Raw genomic sequence first — 16394 nt, 5'->3', positions numbered from 1 at the left:
TTTGGTCATGATGTAAAATCTGTTCAGTGTTCTGGTGAGTCCAGTTTATTAGTATTTTGTTGAAAATTTTTGTATCAATATTCATCAGGACAGTTGGTCTATAGTTTTCTTGCAGTGTCTTTGTCTGCCTTTGATATCACGATAATGCTGATCTCATAGAGCTTGGAAGCATTCCATCCTCCAGGTTTTTGGAAGAATTTCAGGAGAATTCATGTTAATTTTTCTTTAACCAATCCCTAATAGTCACGGTCATGCTTCATAACTTGAAATTAAAGTCCAGGGCACGAAAGGCATTATTTTAAGCTAAGAGTAGTCTATTTATCTTTAATTCTTTGCTTTCTCTGTTTAGCAGCCTTGTCCACATTTACAAGTCTATTTTCCATATCTTGCAACTTTTTTGGAGCACAAATATTGCAGGAAGATTTTAGAGCTTTTGAAAGGCATCCTGCAGGTTTTTGCACTAGTGTTTATTTTTTACAGGGTTGCATTAAATATTATTCATCTTGATTCCTGAGTTTTGGAAGACTTCTTAAATGTACACCCTGGGTGAGTACCTCATTTACCTCACGCTGGTCCTGGCACTCAGAGAGATACTCAAGAAGGATGGTGACAGAGACCACCAACAAACCTTCCCAAAATTTTCTCAAACAACAGACCAATTAATTAAGAAGAGTAGACACTTCCTGTCTAAGTATAATGGACACCCTGTAATTTAAAGGTAAAACCCACAGCTAGAAGTGTGAGTGGGTAGGTGGTAACATATGAGAGACAAAAACTTTTCAAGACTGGGCACTTCCTTTTGCTGCTCTTGCCTCATAGAACTTGGAGTTTTTCCTTTCACACAAGTTTAGTGCCACATTCTTCTGTTTGCGATGGACGGACAAGTGATATATGCTGATTTAAACTTAACCAGGGATACTGGTCTTGAACATTCATCACCCCCATCTCTTCCTCAAAGTAAGTGTTTTTAGTTTTCCTTTTGGCATTTGTATATCTTCCAGGGTTAGATTTTCCTCTTAAATTTATGGCTTTAAATTAGGGCTTTGAAAATGATCAGCAGTCCGATGTTAATATTAAGTAGGTGTTGCATGGTTTGTCTGCAGGTGATCACCCCTGTGGGAAAAAACACAGACCGCCTAGATTTCTCTTTTATCATGTATCAGTGTGAGAAGTGGACAGCACTCCTATTACTGAGCCTCGGTTAAAAGATCTCGAGGAAATATTTTACATGCATGAGCAAAGGAGTGTTTTTAGAGACGCGTTACTACCTTGCTGTAATAGTAACCTACCTTACTTCAAATCCCTCTATGAAATACGGTGATGAAGCTCCACTGTATTTGCATTCGTAGCATTTCTTTCAGAATACAACGTGTACGCTTAATGGTTAACATTCTCCACTATCCAGACGGAAGGGAAAAAAGTGTTCTGGGAGAAAATGATGTTCAAGATCAAAGACTTGAATATAATCACAATCTGATCATTTTTAAATTGAAAAGTGTCACTGTTTAGAAGGAGATAAGCCACAAGACACAGGAAAATTTCACCGATAAACCGGTTTGATACCTGTTGAAGTTGGCGCTTTTCTGTGTGTCAGAGAAGTTAGCATTCTGAGTAAAATGAATGGGGATTTCTAACGTGAGGGAACAGGTGATGGAGCCCATGGCCTGGGAAAGGATTAAAAGAAACCAGAATGTAGGCGGGAAAAAATGTATAAAGTTTTCATGACATAGTGTTACCTTCTGAAGTCTAACCAAATTTGCTAACATCAGTACTAGAGCATTTTTATCCAACCTGATATCCATTCTGTATTGTCCTTAGCAAGTGGATTGTATCTTTTTAGGATGCTTTGATATAATTTGAAAGTATTAAATTATTGACGTTCTAAATTGAGAGTTGCAGAGTCTTAGATTTATCAGGTATTTTCAGATACCCTTCCTCTGGGGGTTAAAGGAAATTGGAGAATTTTGGTAACTGCACTGAGGGTTTGATGAAGCCTCAGTTGTTTTTTTGATAGGAAAGAGAAAGACTTTCTTTTCTTTATTCAGCTCCAGCTCAGTGGGGAGAAGCAAAGATGAGGTTGAAAGGAGATGTCGGAGAATGAACACAGAGAAAAACAGCCAGATTTTCCTCAAAAGCCATGATCTGTGATCCCAAATCAATGGGTCCAGAAAAATGTGTCTATTCTTATGATAATCGTTATTCCAGAAAACATCATCCCAAAAGTAAGTCTGAAAGACATAGCAGAATAAAAATTCAGAGCAAAATGTGTGATTAATAAAACAGAAGTCAACTGAAAAAATATGCATCACTGAAAAGTTGAGAATGATGTATCTGATGGCCTTACTGACAATAGCCGGGGCAGGCAACCTCTCAGATAGCTCTGAGAAACTGTTCCCAAGAGATCAGGGAGTAACAGGATACATAGGAGTTTTGGCTGGGGAAAAAAAAAACAAAAAACAAAAAACACCTGTAGTCAAAATCAAAAGATCACGGCTAATCACAAAAACAGACATCTCAAGTTAATGGTTTTAGTGCTAGTCTATGTATGGGAAGACACAAGAGTCTGGGCTTACTGAAATCATTCCTTTGATACATATAACTATCCAGGGCCAGTGTCCTGTTCTTCTCCATCCTGAATTCCCCTCCAAGTGCCCCATTGTATGCAGCTGCAGCGGTTGATGGCTTTATGGCTGCAACACCCTTTGTTTACTGAAATGGCAGGTGACACGCTTTCTCCGCACACTGATCTGGTATTGCAATTATTGCAAACCTACTAACCTGTTCAGGCTGTGGAAGCCATGCAGAATACTGACCGTATCAAAGGCGGTCAGGAAAGCCAGGCAGAGATGTGAGTTGTGACCTACTTTATGGCCAAGGGTTTGGTCTCTTAGAAAAGTAGATTAAGTCAACAAAATGCCTCTAAAGTTTACTTGTTCATCTGAAAATACGCTCCAGTTCCGTTCCAGGCACACGCCAACCCTGAGGATACAGCAGTGAACAAAGTAGAGGGAAAAAAAATCTTTTCCTTTACTGAGTTTATGTTATATGCCCAGGAAGACTACGCGAAAGCTAGTAACTAAGTAGTATATATAAAAAGATTAGATGATATTCAATGCAATGGAGAACTTTGTTTTTTAATGGAATTGAGAGTTACTTCTGGCAAGGGCACCGTATCGAATAGAATAATCGTAGAAGGTCTGCCTGACAAGATGACAGTTGAGTCAAGATCTGAAAGAATTAAGGGACAAAGGTATGCTTTCTGGAAGAAGAGATCTTTACAAGTTGGACTAGCAAATGCCAGCTCCCTGAGGTGAGAACTTGCCTGGCATATTGCAGGGGGAGCATGAAGGTTAATGTGAAAAGGCAGAGCACGCCTTTATGGAAACCAGTAGGAGGTGAAGTTAGAGAAGCAACTGAAACAAGTTAAACAGGGATTTGTAGACTGATTTATAGGCATATAATTCAGTCCTGCTTGATAGAAAGCCACGGAGGTCTTCAGAGCAATGGGGCAAGGTGATTTAGCATACTGTTTATATCAAAACAAAAATAGCCCTAAATGAGCATTTCCAGATAACTAAAGTTTACTTGTCTTTTTCAATTTGTTATTGTAACTCCATTAATTCTAATCTTGCACAGAGCAGCAGACAGTCTTAACACAGGAAAGCAGAGCTCCCAAGCACAGGACTCTTCACTCAGTTCTTTCCATTTTAGCTGAACAGTTACTATGTACCAGACACCATGTCTAGAACTATTTCACGTAATCCTTTCCAAAATTGTATGACGTAGAATCTATTCACAGCTGAGGAAATTGGTAGTTTTATGAAGGTTACATTGCCCAAAGCACCGTGCTCAAACACAAACCTCTTCCATCTGAGAGCCTCCGTTCTTAACCCCTGCTGTTCCTCAGTGATAAATGTTAACGTCATGACTGTATGGAGCCTTCTCCACTTCACAAAGTTTCAAGGGCAGAAAGGATGAGGAAGAAAGGAGACAGCAAGGTAACATAATACATACAAGTGTAAGGGAAGATGGCCCAGGACTAGTCATGGGCTCACTGCGTTTAGCCGCTGCACGTCACACTGGCTCCCGTTAGAAGTTCTAGGTCAGTATTCTCAAGTCCTGTTCTCCCGATTTCCGACGTAAGCCTTGGAGTCTCCTTTAGGTGCCTACCCTTATTTATCTCTCCCCTTCAGACGATAATCCACTTGTCACTCCCTTGGATCTAATCTATTATCTGTTTCCTCCCATAGTCTTTGATCTCACTTAGCTCTCCTAAATTCCGTCTCTCCAGGGACATTTTGGAAAGAACTAACTCTTCCCTGAAAGTCAATGTCCTCAGGGAAGAGACCATTACAAGCCGTCTGAAAACTAGGTCACACAACTTAATCACCAGGGAGAGTATAAAAAATTAAAGTAGAAATGGGCCTGTAGGACTCTGGAACATTTAAGACAACATTTTAACATTTCTGACACTAAAATTTTTAACAGGGGACTCAAAGCAAGTGTTCTTTTTTTTGGGGGGGTGGCGGGGGAGGTAACTAGTTTTGTTTGTTTATTTATTTATTTACTTACTTACTTCTTTGGAGGCCCTGGGAATTGAGCCCAGGGCCTCGTGCATGCTGAGTGTGTACGCTACCACTGAGCTATACCCTCCCCCAAAGCAAGTGTTAATTGAGGAATATTAGAAAAACGTAAAAAGGAATAGATAATATAAATAAATAGATATCTGCAGATAAGTTAGAAAACCTTTACTTGTCAAGGCCCCTGGCTCTAATAACACAATTTAGAAAATAATTTATAGCTGTAATATAGCTAACATAGTATAAACCAAGTGAGAATAAAAGGGATCTTATAATTAAGTCACTTATACAGGTTGTCTAAGCACAATTTCAGGTAGAATAACTGAACTGTGAATTGTCAGAGCTGATTTAATTTTGGAAGCTGTAGCTCAGTGTTTCCCAAGAATTTTTTGTGTTAAAAAGCCTCTCTTTGATTATGTTTCCCTGTGAAATCCATGTTTTTGAAGAGGTCTGGCTCATAGACATAGAATACAAACTTCTGGTTGCCAAGGGGGCGGGGGGGTAGGAAGGGACAGGTTGGGATTTCAAAATGTAAACTAGATAAACAAGATTATACCATATAGCACAGAGAAATATATACAAGATCTTGTGGTAGCTCACAGCAAAAAAAAAATGCAACAATGAATATATATGTATGTTCATGTAAAACTGAAAAATTGTGCTCTACACTGGAATTTGACACAACATTGTAAAATGACTATAACTCAATAAAAATGTTAAAAAATAAAAAAAGTTAAAAAAGAGATCTGGAAGCAAAAATACATAAAGTTATGATTAATTTGCGATCCTACTTTAATTAATATCATCACGACTTTTGATGACCATGAAATACACAGCACATTGTTATTGATATGATTACAGGGAAAACAAAGATATTTGCCAATTTTTAGACCATGCAGTATTGTAGACACAGGTTCATGTTATGTTGTGCTCACTGAAATACTGAAAATAATATGCAAACTTATAAAATACTCTTCCTTGAATTCCATACATTTGGTCAAAGTTGGAGATGATTGTTCTACGCAACAGTAAAGCAGAGAACTTCATGTCCAAGAGTAGAACTGTCTTTTATCACCAGTACCGAAAATGTTGCCTGGCACAAAATAGAGCCTCAAAAAATAAAAAATATCCTGGAGGAATGAAGGCCATCTTTTTTAGACAAAATTCCTGGACTGACTTCTTACAATAGGGCATCTGCTTCATTTTTGTAGAGCAGTCAACAATTTTCAAAACATCTTCCCATCGATCTCACTTGACTGTTAGACCCATCCTTTGTACACAAGACAGGAGTAAATATTTTTATTTCATTGATGGGCAAACTCTCAGTTGGATCTGAGATTCCATCCTGCGGGACCCTCCTCTAAAAGATGACTGATAAATATACTTTCCTGCCCCTGTCCTCAGCCTGAATCTAACTGTTCTCATGTGATCCAAACCACCTTTGCTTTTTGTACCAGATGAACTCAATGGAGTTAATCAAGTGTATTTTCGTAATGTCTCAGATGCTTGCCAGGGTTCATCTTGGCATAAACTGGCTCTGCAACTTTCTTGTGTGGGGATGCTTCTTCTCGTCCTGACTGTGATCGGGCTGAGTGTTTCAGGTAAGTGATGCAAGATCATGCATTCCTTGCCCTACATATTATTCCACTTCTACTATAAATATTAAAGTATGTTCACGTAATTTGGCCACCCCCAACCTAGTGGAAGACCAGCGAGGTAAAACCAGTTACAAAACAATGCTTCTAAGAGTGCTCCGCCCAAACCTGCTTTGCAAACTCAAACTTTTTATATTTCTCTTCCTAATTGTTTTGTCTGTATAGAGGATTTGTATTTCGCATGTACTCCAAGAGCTTTAAAAAAAAATCACAATTAAGGTAAGATGTGACAATAACAAAGAAGACACAAATTTCCAATTATTTACAGTTTCTTAAGTGCCTGTAAAATTCCAGATTGTCTTAGGCAGTGTCTCCCATGGGAAAGCCACAATAATGCTCCTTTTGACGATGGAAAGTTCAGGCACAAGGGTAGACAACTTAAGAGTTCAAGTAACACCTTTGAGTTTACTTTTCTAGTCGATGACAGGTAACTCAGTATCTGCGTGTGTTCACTTTTCTGAAGTGAGAAATGCAACACATCCATTTCACTGCACGTTTCAGCTTTAATCTTCTTCATGGTTTCTCCTTATTTACTAGTGATGTTCTTAAGACAAAAGTCCTCAATAGAAAGAAGCAGTGTGATTGTTCAAGAGAGCAGGAATGAAACAACAGGTATGTTTTGTGGCTTGAATTTCTTAAGAATAACCACTAAAATTTGTACGTATCCCGCACTGCCTTAGTTAAGGCTCGTAACAACCCGTACGTTAATACAGTGTTATCACTCTGATTTTATGTTTGACAAAAGTGAGGCGTGGAAAGGTTCAGCAACTCACTCAGGGTCACACAAGCCCTAAGTGGTGACACCAGGGACTGTCCTTAGGTGGTCTAACTGTAGAGCCTGTCACCTTAAGCACCAAAGCATCTGTCTTAGGAGAGACTGCTGCTAGGATATTCAATAACTAATAGGCAAAAACAAGCTAAAAAGTAAAATATGCATTTAGTTGGAATATTTGGTGATTTTAATGAACATGACAAACAGCCAACTTTGGTCCAAAGTTAATCGATGGAACAAAAACATAGAATAAATTCTTTAATATTTATTGTATCAATCAAGGTGTTGTTCTCGCACTTACTAAGTAATGTGTGTTAATAAAGACACTGTTGTTGAGTGACTGTAGCAGAATGTGTTCATTCATTATACACATCCTTACAGAACAGAAATTTTAAGAAAGCTGAAAATTCCTTCCAGAAAACACTAACCAGTAGATCACGTTAATAGGCAAATATATAATCTAGCAATTAGAACTTTTATTATGATTTTTTTCTCCATGATTTTTTAAATTAAATTAGTGCATTGAATTATTATTTGCTTTTCATTTTGCATGTCATTTAAAGTAGATATTTTTTATATAAGTTTGATATCGTTGTCTCTGCAGGAAGCACTAATGATGAATTTAAGGAAACTCAGAAGTAGTGTTTTGATTCCACCAGCCTCTGATTGTGTGGATTCGAACAAGTTATTCTGTCTTTCAGTGTTTTTACTGGTCACCAATTTCTAAACCTTAGTACCAGAATGAACAATAGGTCTCAAAACCCTCAAAATTATAATAAATTTATTAATTCTCACAGTGATGATCAAAGACTTCCCTGCCTTTCTAATGACTTGCTCATGTGTGAAGAGTCATAGCGGTGTGCTGACAGGTTAGAAATATAACAGTCATTTATTTCTTCTTTCTCTTTCTTACTTTACAAGCGAGACCACCTCTGTTAAAGTGTCCAACAAATTGGCGTCCACTCCGAGATAAATGCCTGTTTTTTTGTCACAGTTCCAAACCTTGGAATGACAGTCTAGCCGACTGTTTCACAAAAGAGTCCAGTCTGCTGCTAATCCAAGATCAAGAAGAATTGGTAAGTAATTAAGTCAAATACTTCAGTACAACTTAGCACCTTCTTGTAACCATATCAAGACTTGGTGCTTTAGCCGAAGGGGTCTGTGCAGATGGAAGTAGTAACTTTGACTTCAAGAAGCTCACAGTCTGAGAGACTACACAGACCTGTAAGCAAATAATTAAATATAACTTAATGAATTACAACAGTATAAATATAGAGAAAGAAATATCACAAAGAAGGAATAATTAACTCCGATGGGGAGATAGGATATGCTTCATAAGGGAGGTGATACTTGAACTGGGTTTTATAGGATGAGTGAAAAATGCAAACCATGAACAGATAAACAGATTCAATATTCAGTTCTTTCTCCTGTTTCATTTTTTAGAGATCCATACAAAGTATGATAGACAAAGGAGTTCTGTTCTGGATTGGATTAAATTTTACGCTATCAGAGAAGAACTGGAAGTGGATAAATGGCTCCTTTTTGAATTCTAACATGTGAGTATTAGATAAGCTAATTTGAGTACTCAACACAGATCAGCTTCACATGGCGAGACAGTAACGTTGTTCTTGAAGACTGAGTTTCGTAGTTTTAATTTAGTTTAGAAATGTTTAAGAGGTGCGGAACAGTCTGAGAAGAAGAGTGACTCTGACGTTGGTTGAAAAGTTCCTTCAGCTCTTTATAACAATATACATTTTTACCTGCAATGGAGTTTTAGGAAACATGGAATAGACCAGCTCCTTTGGGAGCGGCACATACAAACGTTCTTTGAGTAAACAATTTTAAAATTAAGAAATGTTGAGCTGGAAGCTGTTGGCACGAAGAATTGTTTTAAGTCGTGTTTGTCACACTGTGGGGCTGGATAAGTTAGTGGGTCCCCACCAGCACTGGGACAAGGAATAGCAGACGACAAAATGTAGTGAGTGTCAGCGTGTGCAAAACAGACACTTAAGAGAAACTACCCGCATTGTGATAAATGCTGTGACCTATTTTAATCCGTGGTGTAAAAGAGTTGTTTGAGGACCTGTGATGAAAATGCGTAAGCCACAAAAGAGCTATTTGCTGTTTCCTATCTGTTGTCTCATAGTTTCCCATCTCATATGGGAAGAGAACCATCAGTATTATAGGAAGTTTGATGCTACATTAAATGACATATTGTAACAGACTTCATGGTCTCTTGTACAGCAAAGGTCAAGACATTTTTTCCCCCAAAACCAAAAGTGAGCAAGCATCCAACCAAGTTTCTAAAAAATAAAAACTTTTAATGAGCGTTTTCCCAGAGCAGATGATACTGTGTTACATTTCTTGAATCTGGGAATGACCATTCACATTCATATAAATCACAATTAAAGTGGATGTTTTATCATTTGAAAAACAAGAGGCTAAAACTTTAAACAAAGGAGCATGTTCGTTTATCCAAGATATAGTAATAATTTATTATTATGGAGAAGTAATAAACAGTGAAAGAAATGTTGGTTTAATTAGCAAATTTTGACATTGTTTGCTTCATGTTCTAAAATATTTCTTAAAAGCTAACACTTTTAAATGAAGAGTCTTTTAAAATAAAATGTTGCAGGCTAGAATAAATGTACAAAAAGGCAAACATTTTGTTAAATAAAATCTACCCTGACTTTTATATGCTTTTTAGGGATGATTTTTTGTAGTTCATTTCCAAATGAATGCAACTCTGATACTAACTTTTTTTTTGTACATAGTAAAGTTTACTTTTAGGGGGGTATGTTTTCTTACTGGGCCATTATGTTTTATTTTATTAAGGTTTATAATAAAATTAGAAAACACTGATGTGTCTATGAGCAGAAATATAAACAAAGTGGTTGGATTCAATTCTGTTGAACATTCCATTTCATTCTGAGGGTAAAAAATGACGATTTGATGAAGACACTAGTGATCAGATAAACCTGGAAGGTATTATATTGTTACCGAACTCGGGTCTGGCTGCCTGCCGCTCAAAAATCCATACTCAAGAGAGGGAAATGTTGGTGGAAAGGAAAGTTGCTTTTAATCAGAACGCCGGCAGCCCGGGGAGATGGTGGACTCAGTGACCCCCAAAAACCATCGGCAAAGATTCTGCTCAGCTGTGAAAGTTTTTAAAGGGAAAAGGGGAAGTGATCTGAGTTGATCAGTGAGACAGGAGGTCAGAGCCATCGCCACCCCCGCCGCGTGCAGGCTTGCTGGCTCCCCGCCATCTCTCGTCAGATGCTGGCTTGTGCACACCTTCTGTGCACACCGTCTCTTGATGAGGTTACTGAAGGGGACTCTAGGGAAGAGAGTGGCCATCTGTTCGTGACTTATTCTCTGTTTCTACTGCTTTGATCTACAGAAGATCAAAGGTAAAACCCAAGTTAGGCAAGGTATTGTGCGATAGAAAGATCTGAAGGCTGTGCTCAGGGAGAGGAGTAGCACGTGGGGGCGGCGGTTTAAGGTTGGTGACAAAGGGATTTCCTGCTGAGGGCTGTTTCCGCTGGAGAGCTGCTCACAACGTTACAGCAGAAAATGGGTCAGTGAGACTCTGCTTTTATTTGAGACTCTGCTTATAGTTTAATTGTCAGCCCTGGTTTTCAGGTAAAGAGGAACATAAAGGGTGATACTAATTTCTTTCACAGGACGGTTTGGGGGATTGAATGAAATGATGGAAGAGAGCAAGGCAGAGACGGATCAGGGAAGCCTGGGAAGTCAGAGAGACCTTTTGGAAAGGGAGTCAATGTCTTGGCCAGATGAGCATTAAACATTTATCCTGAAAAGTGAAGAAAGGACCAGAGGGCGGGAGAGAGAAAACGTGGGGGCCCTTCTGCAACAGTTCCGTCGAGAGAAGTTCCTGATTGGACTGGAGAGCCGGGCACGAGGAGAGAATCAGACTGGCTGCTCAGGGTGGAGAGGCTCCGTGAAGAAATGGAACAAAGAAAGAAAGAAAAGCCGTGAGGGGTGGGAGGGAAGGGAAGCAGCTCGGTGGCAGGGCGTGTGCTTAGGACGCAGGGGGTCCCGGGTTCAACCCCCAGTGCCTCCATTAAAATAAAAGAGGGTGACGGTAAACCCAATTACCTCTCCCCCCAAAAACAAAGCAAAACAAAAAAGGAGGGCAAAAAAAGAGAGGAATAAAGGATGCCTTTTCAAAAAAAAGAAAGAAAGAAAATGGACCGCTGCCACCAAGTTGTTTTCTGTCTGAGACAACAGGTGGATGTCTTGCACTCACCCACTCCCAGCACCCGGCCCCAACTTGCCATCCTACTGTGCGAACTCTACTGCCCCCTCCCCCTCCCCACCCCCACCACAGCGAACCACAGGACTCTTGCTTCTTTGGAACTAACAGTATATATATTGTAACAGACACCCACCAACCACTTGGGATGGGAAGAAAAAGGAACCTCCGTCTACATACTGCGTGAAGTGAGCCTCTTTTTCCGGCTCACGTTCACACTGTGGAGACCCTGCGTGTGCACCACCCTCTGTGTGCTCATTACATTTACTGAGCACGTCCTTTGTTTAAGCGTGATCGTGCTTTCACGTGCAACATCTCAATGCCTCCCCAAATATCAGGTGGTTATATCCTGTGTATTTAAGATAACTTTCCATGTGACATGTTAATAGTAGAATGAGATTCAATTCCCAGTTTCCAAAGCTTCTCTTTTGACTATATCATTATGACTTGTCTTGTTAGAACAATTCTTTTTCAGAGACGCTGGGTTTTCAAGTTCCAGAGGTTGCTATTAGCTTTACATTAAACGTTTATATCATTATATTCATGACTGTGTAGTTATTCCATGTTTAATAATTGCGTTATAGAAAATACAGGCTGGAGGAGGAGAATTGTGTGAGAACCACAAACACTAAGGAGAAGCTTTCCTTTTGCTCCACAGATTGCAAATCACTGGTGATGCTAAAGAAAACAGCTGTGTTTACATCTCAAACTCACAAATTCTTTCTGAGAACTGTGATGCAGAAATTAAATGGATCTGCCAAAAAGAACTAAAGTGCTGTCAGAAATAAAGTATGTGTTGCGTCCCATCTATATAGGCCCCTCTCCATTTCTTTAATTTCCATTTCAGGTCTCTGTAATTTTAACTCTCTATACTGTGAGAATGGCTTAATGTGCATTTCATGGTACAAAATAAACAAACACAAAATTCTAACTATTGTAAATCTTCCAGAAGTTTGTGTTTAACTTTTATGTAAAAGTTTCTAACGGATGGACCAAAATAAAATTTTAATTCCTGTTTCCCATGCATGTTAATATATAATACTTGTTAATATAAAATTTTGAACACATCAAAAATTCAAAGTATAATTCATTTTGTGCCAATTACTTAGGAAATAAATTATTTAGAAAAGCATTCTAGATAAGAGTATTTGTCACCAAATAATATATGATAAAAGTGAGATTTTGAAGCATTTTGTAACTTTGGGGGAAAAGATCTGTAAAGAAGAGAAATCTTAAAAAAAAAAAAAAAAAACTCCCACATTGACAACGTACATGCCTACCTCTTTCGAATGATGTTAAAAATCAACCTTCTGAGGTAGATCAGGATAAAGCTAAGTCCATCCAGTTAGTCCAGAATTTTTTCCAAATACGGAGTCTTCCTTCTCTTATGCTTGATAGATCTGGAATCGAGCACCATTAAAACACACATCTGTTAGAAACTTTTACCATGAAACTAAGCCGAAGACGTTAGGTCCTGTCACTGTCATTTGCTGGTGTGTGCGGTCTTAGATAAGTAAACTTACCCTTGATACTGCTGAGATCATCTCTGAAACTCAAACTAACAAGATGCTATTCCATGGGGAAGGCGTGTCTAACCATATTCTAGGCAGATTAAAAAAACATTAGCTCTAAGAGAAAGGTGTTTTTTTTTGATGGCGTGACTGGGGATTGAACCCAAGACCTTGTGCATGCTAAGCATGTGCTCTACCACTGAGCTATACCCACCCCTCCACCTCAAGGGGAAATTTTTGGTTGCAGTGTTTGAGTCAGTGTTTCTTGACAATCAACTGACTGCAACTCCAAGTCATGTCACCTTTCTGTGTTATTCAAGACCTGCCAGCTTCCTTTCCTCTGCACAGCTCACGCTCCGGGTGCTGACTCCTGACCGTTCTCCAAACACGTCCTGATGCTGCATGACTTCATGGTTGTCCCACAAGCGTAAGATGCTCTTTCCCCACAACCCCTTTGCTCTCTGCCTAGAAAAAACCTAGTAATTGTGGGAGGCTTGAATCAAATGTTAATTTCCTTCTGGACGGTTCCTCAAATCTCTCGTCTCTCAAAATGTTTCATCTATTTCTTTCCACTTTTCTAAAGTAAGATTTAGTGTCTCCTTTGCTGCATTATAATCTGTTGTTTCCATGACTGTAAAGCTGGTTCCATTCCTCTCCTGGCTAGAGATGGATATGTACCAAGACAGAACAATGAAAGGAAGAGAATTTAATTTAATTTAATTTAATTTAATTTAATTTAATGAGCTAACAAGAGTAATAGAGTAACGGTCAATCTATGTTGTGTTAAATGGACCTTGAAGTTGGACCAGAGAGATTCCTTCTGTTTATTTTCTGTTCTATGTGCTTGAACTTGAAGTCCATTTCTTTCTGTTTTACCTTTCTGCCCCACAGAGCTCTTCAATGTGCACAGTGTGGGTTAAAGTATCACGGAAAAACATTTATGGTAGGGAAAATCTAAAAGTAAAACATTCTGTATGCCTTAGCCTACCTTTTTATTAACCATTGCTTCCAATCCGCAGATGTATAGGCAGCCAGCAATCAGATTCTTTTCCTTTAGAATGCAGGTATGGGTAAACAAGAGTAACTTTTGACTTTCATACCAAGCAGCTTGGGAAAGGAAAATCCAGAATTACAAGTAAAAAAGATAATTATAAAAAATGATTTTAAGTTCTAAACACCTATAAAATCATGAAGGAACTAGCATGACCTCGTCTGGTGGACATAACCTTTAGTTTACCCCTTGGTAGCTAATTAAAGTTTACATACAAGTTCACATCTCCGTTTGTTTGTGGTGAACCCCATTACGCCCTCTTGTGGACTCAACTGGTATTTTTGTTTGATTTGGAGTGGGGGTTGTTTGATTTTGGCTAAAATTGCTCCCTTCCAACCAGGCAATACAGAACAAAGCAGGGGAAAAAAAAGTTGCATATCAATCAGAAGAGGTTTATCCATTCTATCCATTTGCAAACATCTTGTTTATTTATTTCCTAATATATGACATTGGATAATTTATATATGTGTTTATTATTTTATTATGGTTGTTAGTATTTTAATAACACTATTGCTATTATTATGGGGCTCTTTCCATGGGAATATGAACTCCACCAGATCAAGAAGCTTCATCGTATTGCTAACCAATGCATGGTTCTGGCACTTCGTGGATGCTCAGTAAATATTTCCTGAACACACAAATAAATAAATAAATATAAAATCAGATCTGTTTATTGAGTGAGCTTACCTAGGTGCTTCTTGCTTGGGTTTCTGGTGCAGAGTGAGATGGTGACAGGAGCTGGAGTTACTTCAAAGCCTTTCTCACATACATATGGCTGTTGATTGCCTGGAATCTTGGCAGGATGGCTGAGTTCCAAGAGCACTTTTTCCAGAAGAACCACTTTTCAAATAAAATACAAGCAGCATAGAATGATTTGTCAACATTTAGAAGGTGACCCACTAATGGGGCCAGAACCCAAAGATGATCACACATGTACAGGAAGCAAATTGTGGTTTCTCAAAACAATCCCTTAAGGTCCTTTCAAAATAAACATTGGGACGCTGCAGAATCAGAGTGTGTTCTGTATTTATCCTTTGTGCTTCGTGGGAAATTTTCAACGTTCTACTTCAGGTGACTGCTGGCATGGCTAAGAATTTCCCAGCCAAACCCGCTAATACGCATGACCTCTAAATGGAATTCCAACTCCGGCTGAAATTGCTTTCCAAGTTTTTGTTCGGATAGTTTCCTCATTTTACACTCGAGAGCTACTCATAATCGCCCTGAGTAAGGTCACAGAATTAGACACTGGTGAGGCCAGGACTGGAAGCGAGGTTTCTTCCTGAAGCAAGGGGCCGTCCTTGCTGCTTCCTACTTGAATTTCTAACACTTTGCAGCGTGCCTACTTGAATATTAACTACCCAGCTGTAGTGTGAATTTTCACAGTGGTTTTTGCCTTCCAGGATTTTCACACATTGCTCCTCCTAGAGTAGCCTTTGAGGATGTTAGGTCAAGAATTTTTTTTTTTTTTTTTTCCTTCCTGACCACTCCTTTCACCGGAGTGTCTTATACAAATTCAAATGTGTGTCTATCGCCACCTTGTGTCTATAATGTACAACTGCAATCGTAAAAGCCCAGTTATGGGAGAAGGATTCACATTTACAAAAAGGTTCTAGTTCGTTCAATGCCAGCGTTTTCCTCACCTAGATCCAACAATTATTACATTTTCCTCATGTATTCTTTACCTCGCTCTATTGATTTCTATTATCTTTTTTCTGAATGCTTTGAAAGTAAGTTGCACACATAAATACATCTAAGAAACTTAAAAATAATTTAATATATATTCTAAGATATATTTTCTATCCGAATTTTCCTCAAATGTCTTTTTTACTCACCCAAGATGTCTTTTAGAACCCTTTCCCTCTTCAGTCCAGGATCTAATCAAACTTCACAGTTAGCCTTCTATTATTGTCACTGCTAAAAGAAAAATTGAGGAATATTAAAAATGTTAAGAGTTTATTTGAGCAAAAATTGATTCCAATCAGACAGTATCCAATCTAGCAGAGAGAAAGGCGCTCCAAGGACTTTTTTTTTAAACATTTTGTATTGAGTTTTAGTCATTTTACAATGTTGTGTCAAATTCCAGTGTAGAGTACAATTTTTCAGTTATACATGAACATACATATATTCACTGTCACATTTTTTTTTGCTGTGAGCTACCACAAGATCTTGTATATATTTCCCTGTGCTATACAGTATAATCTTGTTTATCTGTTTCACATATGCCTGTCAGTATCTACAAATTTTGAACTCCCAGTCTATCCCCTTTGCAACCACAAGTTTGTATTCTATGTCTATGAGTCTGTTTCTGTTTTGTATTTATGTTCTTTTTTTTTTTTTTTTTTTTTAGATTCGACATATGAGTGATCTCATATGGTATTTTTCTTTCTCTTTCTGGCTTACTTCACTTAGAATGACATTCTCCAGGGACATCCTTGTTGCTGCAAATGGCGTTATGTTGTCATTCTTATGGCTGGATAGTATTCCATTGTATAAATATACCACATCTTCTTTATCCAGTCATCTGTTGATGGACATTTAGGCTGTTTCCA

The 16394-nt window shown here is 38.4% G+C and overlaps 1 protein-coding gene and 1 long non-coding RNA gene across 4 annotated transcripts; one reads left to right on the top strand and one right to left on the bottom strand.

Annotated features, from left to right (window-relative positions):
* The first annotated feature begins 761 nt into the window (after nucleotides 1–761).
* On the top strand, nucleotides 762–12233 carry KLRB1 (killer cell lectin like receptor B1). 3 transcript variants are annotated; one of them, XM_031444137.2, is made up of 6 exons: nucleotides 762–957; nucleotides 6038–6181; nucleotides 6773–6847; nucleotides 7929–8083; nucleotides 8451–8563; nucleotides 11942–12233. In XM_031444137.2, the coding sequence occupies exons 1-6, from the start codon at nucleotides 873–875 to the stop codon at nucleotides 12069–12071; spliced, it is 702 nt and encodes a 233-aa protein (XP_031299997.2). In that variant the 5' UTR covers nucleotides 762–872; the 3' UTR covers nucleotides 12072–12233. The 3 variants fall into 3 exon arrangements, with proteins under 3 accessions (XP_031299997.2, XP_031299999.2, XP_031299998.2); XM_031444139.2 differs by having other exon boundaries at nucleotides 10691–12067; XM_031444138.2 differs by having other exon boundaries at nucleotides 764–957; nucleotides 6083–6181; nucleotides 11942–12231.
* On the bottom strand, nucleotides 9632–14730 carry LOC135319307 (uncharacterized). Its single transcript, XR_010377789.1, has 3 exons — nucleotides 14533–14730; nucleotides 12564–12683; nucleotides 9632–10344 (listed from the first exon to the last, which is right to left on the bottom strand). It is a non-coding gene; the product is annotated as an uncharacterized LOC135319307 (long non-coding RNA).
* Between the last annotated feature and the right edge of the window lie 1664 nt (nucleotides 14731–16394).

Source organism: Camelus dromedarius, chromosome 25 (assembly GCF_036321535.1).
Source record: "Camelus dromedarius isolate mCamDro1 chromosome 25, mCamDro1.pat, whole genome shotgun sequence".
Taxonomy (NCBI): Eukaryota; Metazoa; Chordata; class Mammalia; order Artiodactyla; family Camelidae; genus Camelus; species Camelus dromedarius.
The sequence above is the reverse complement of the archived record's forward strand: the minus strand, read 5'-3'. Positions and strand labels throughout refer to the sequence as shown.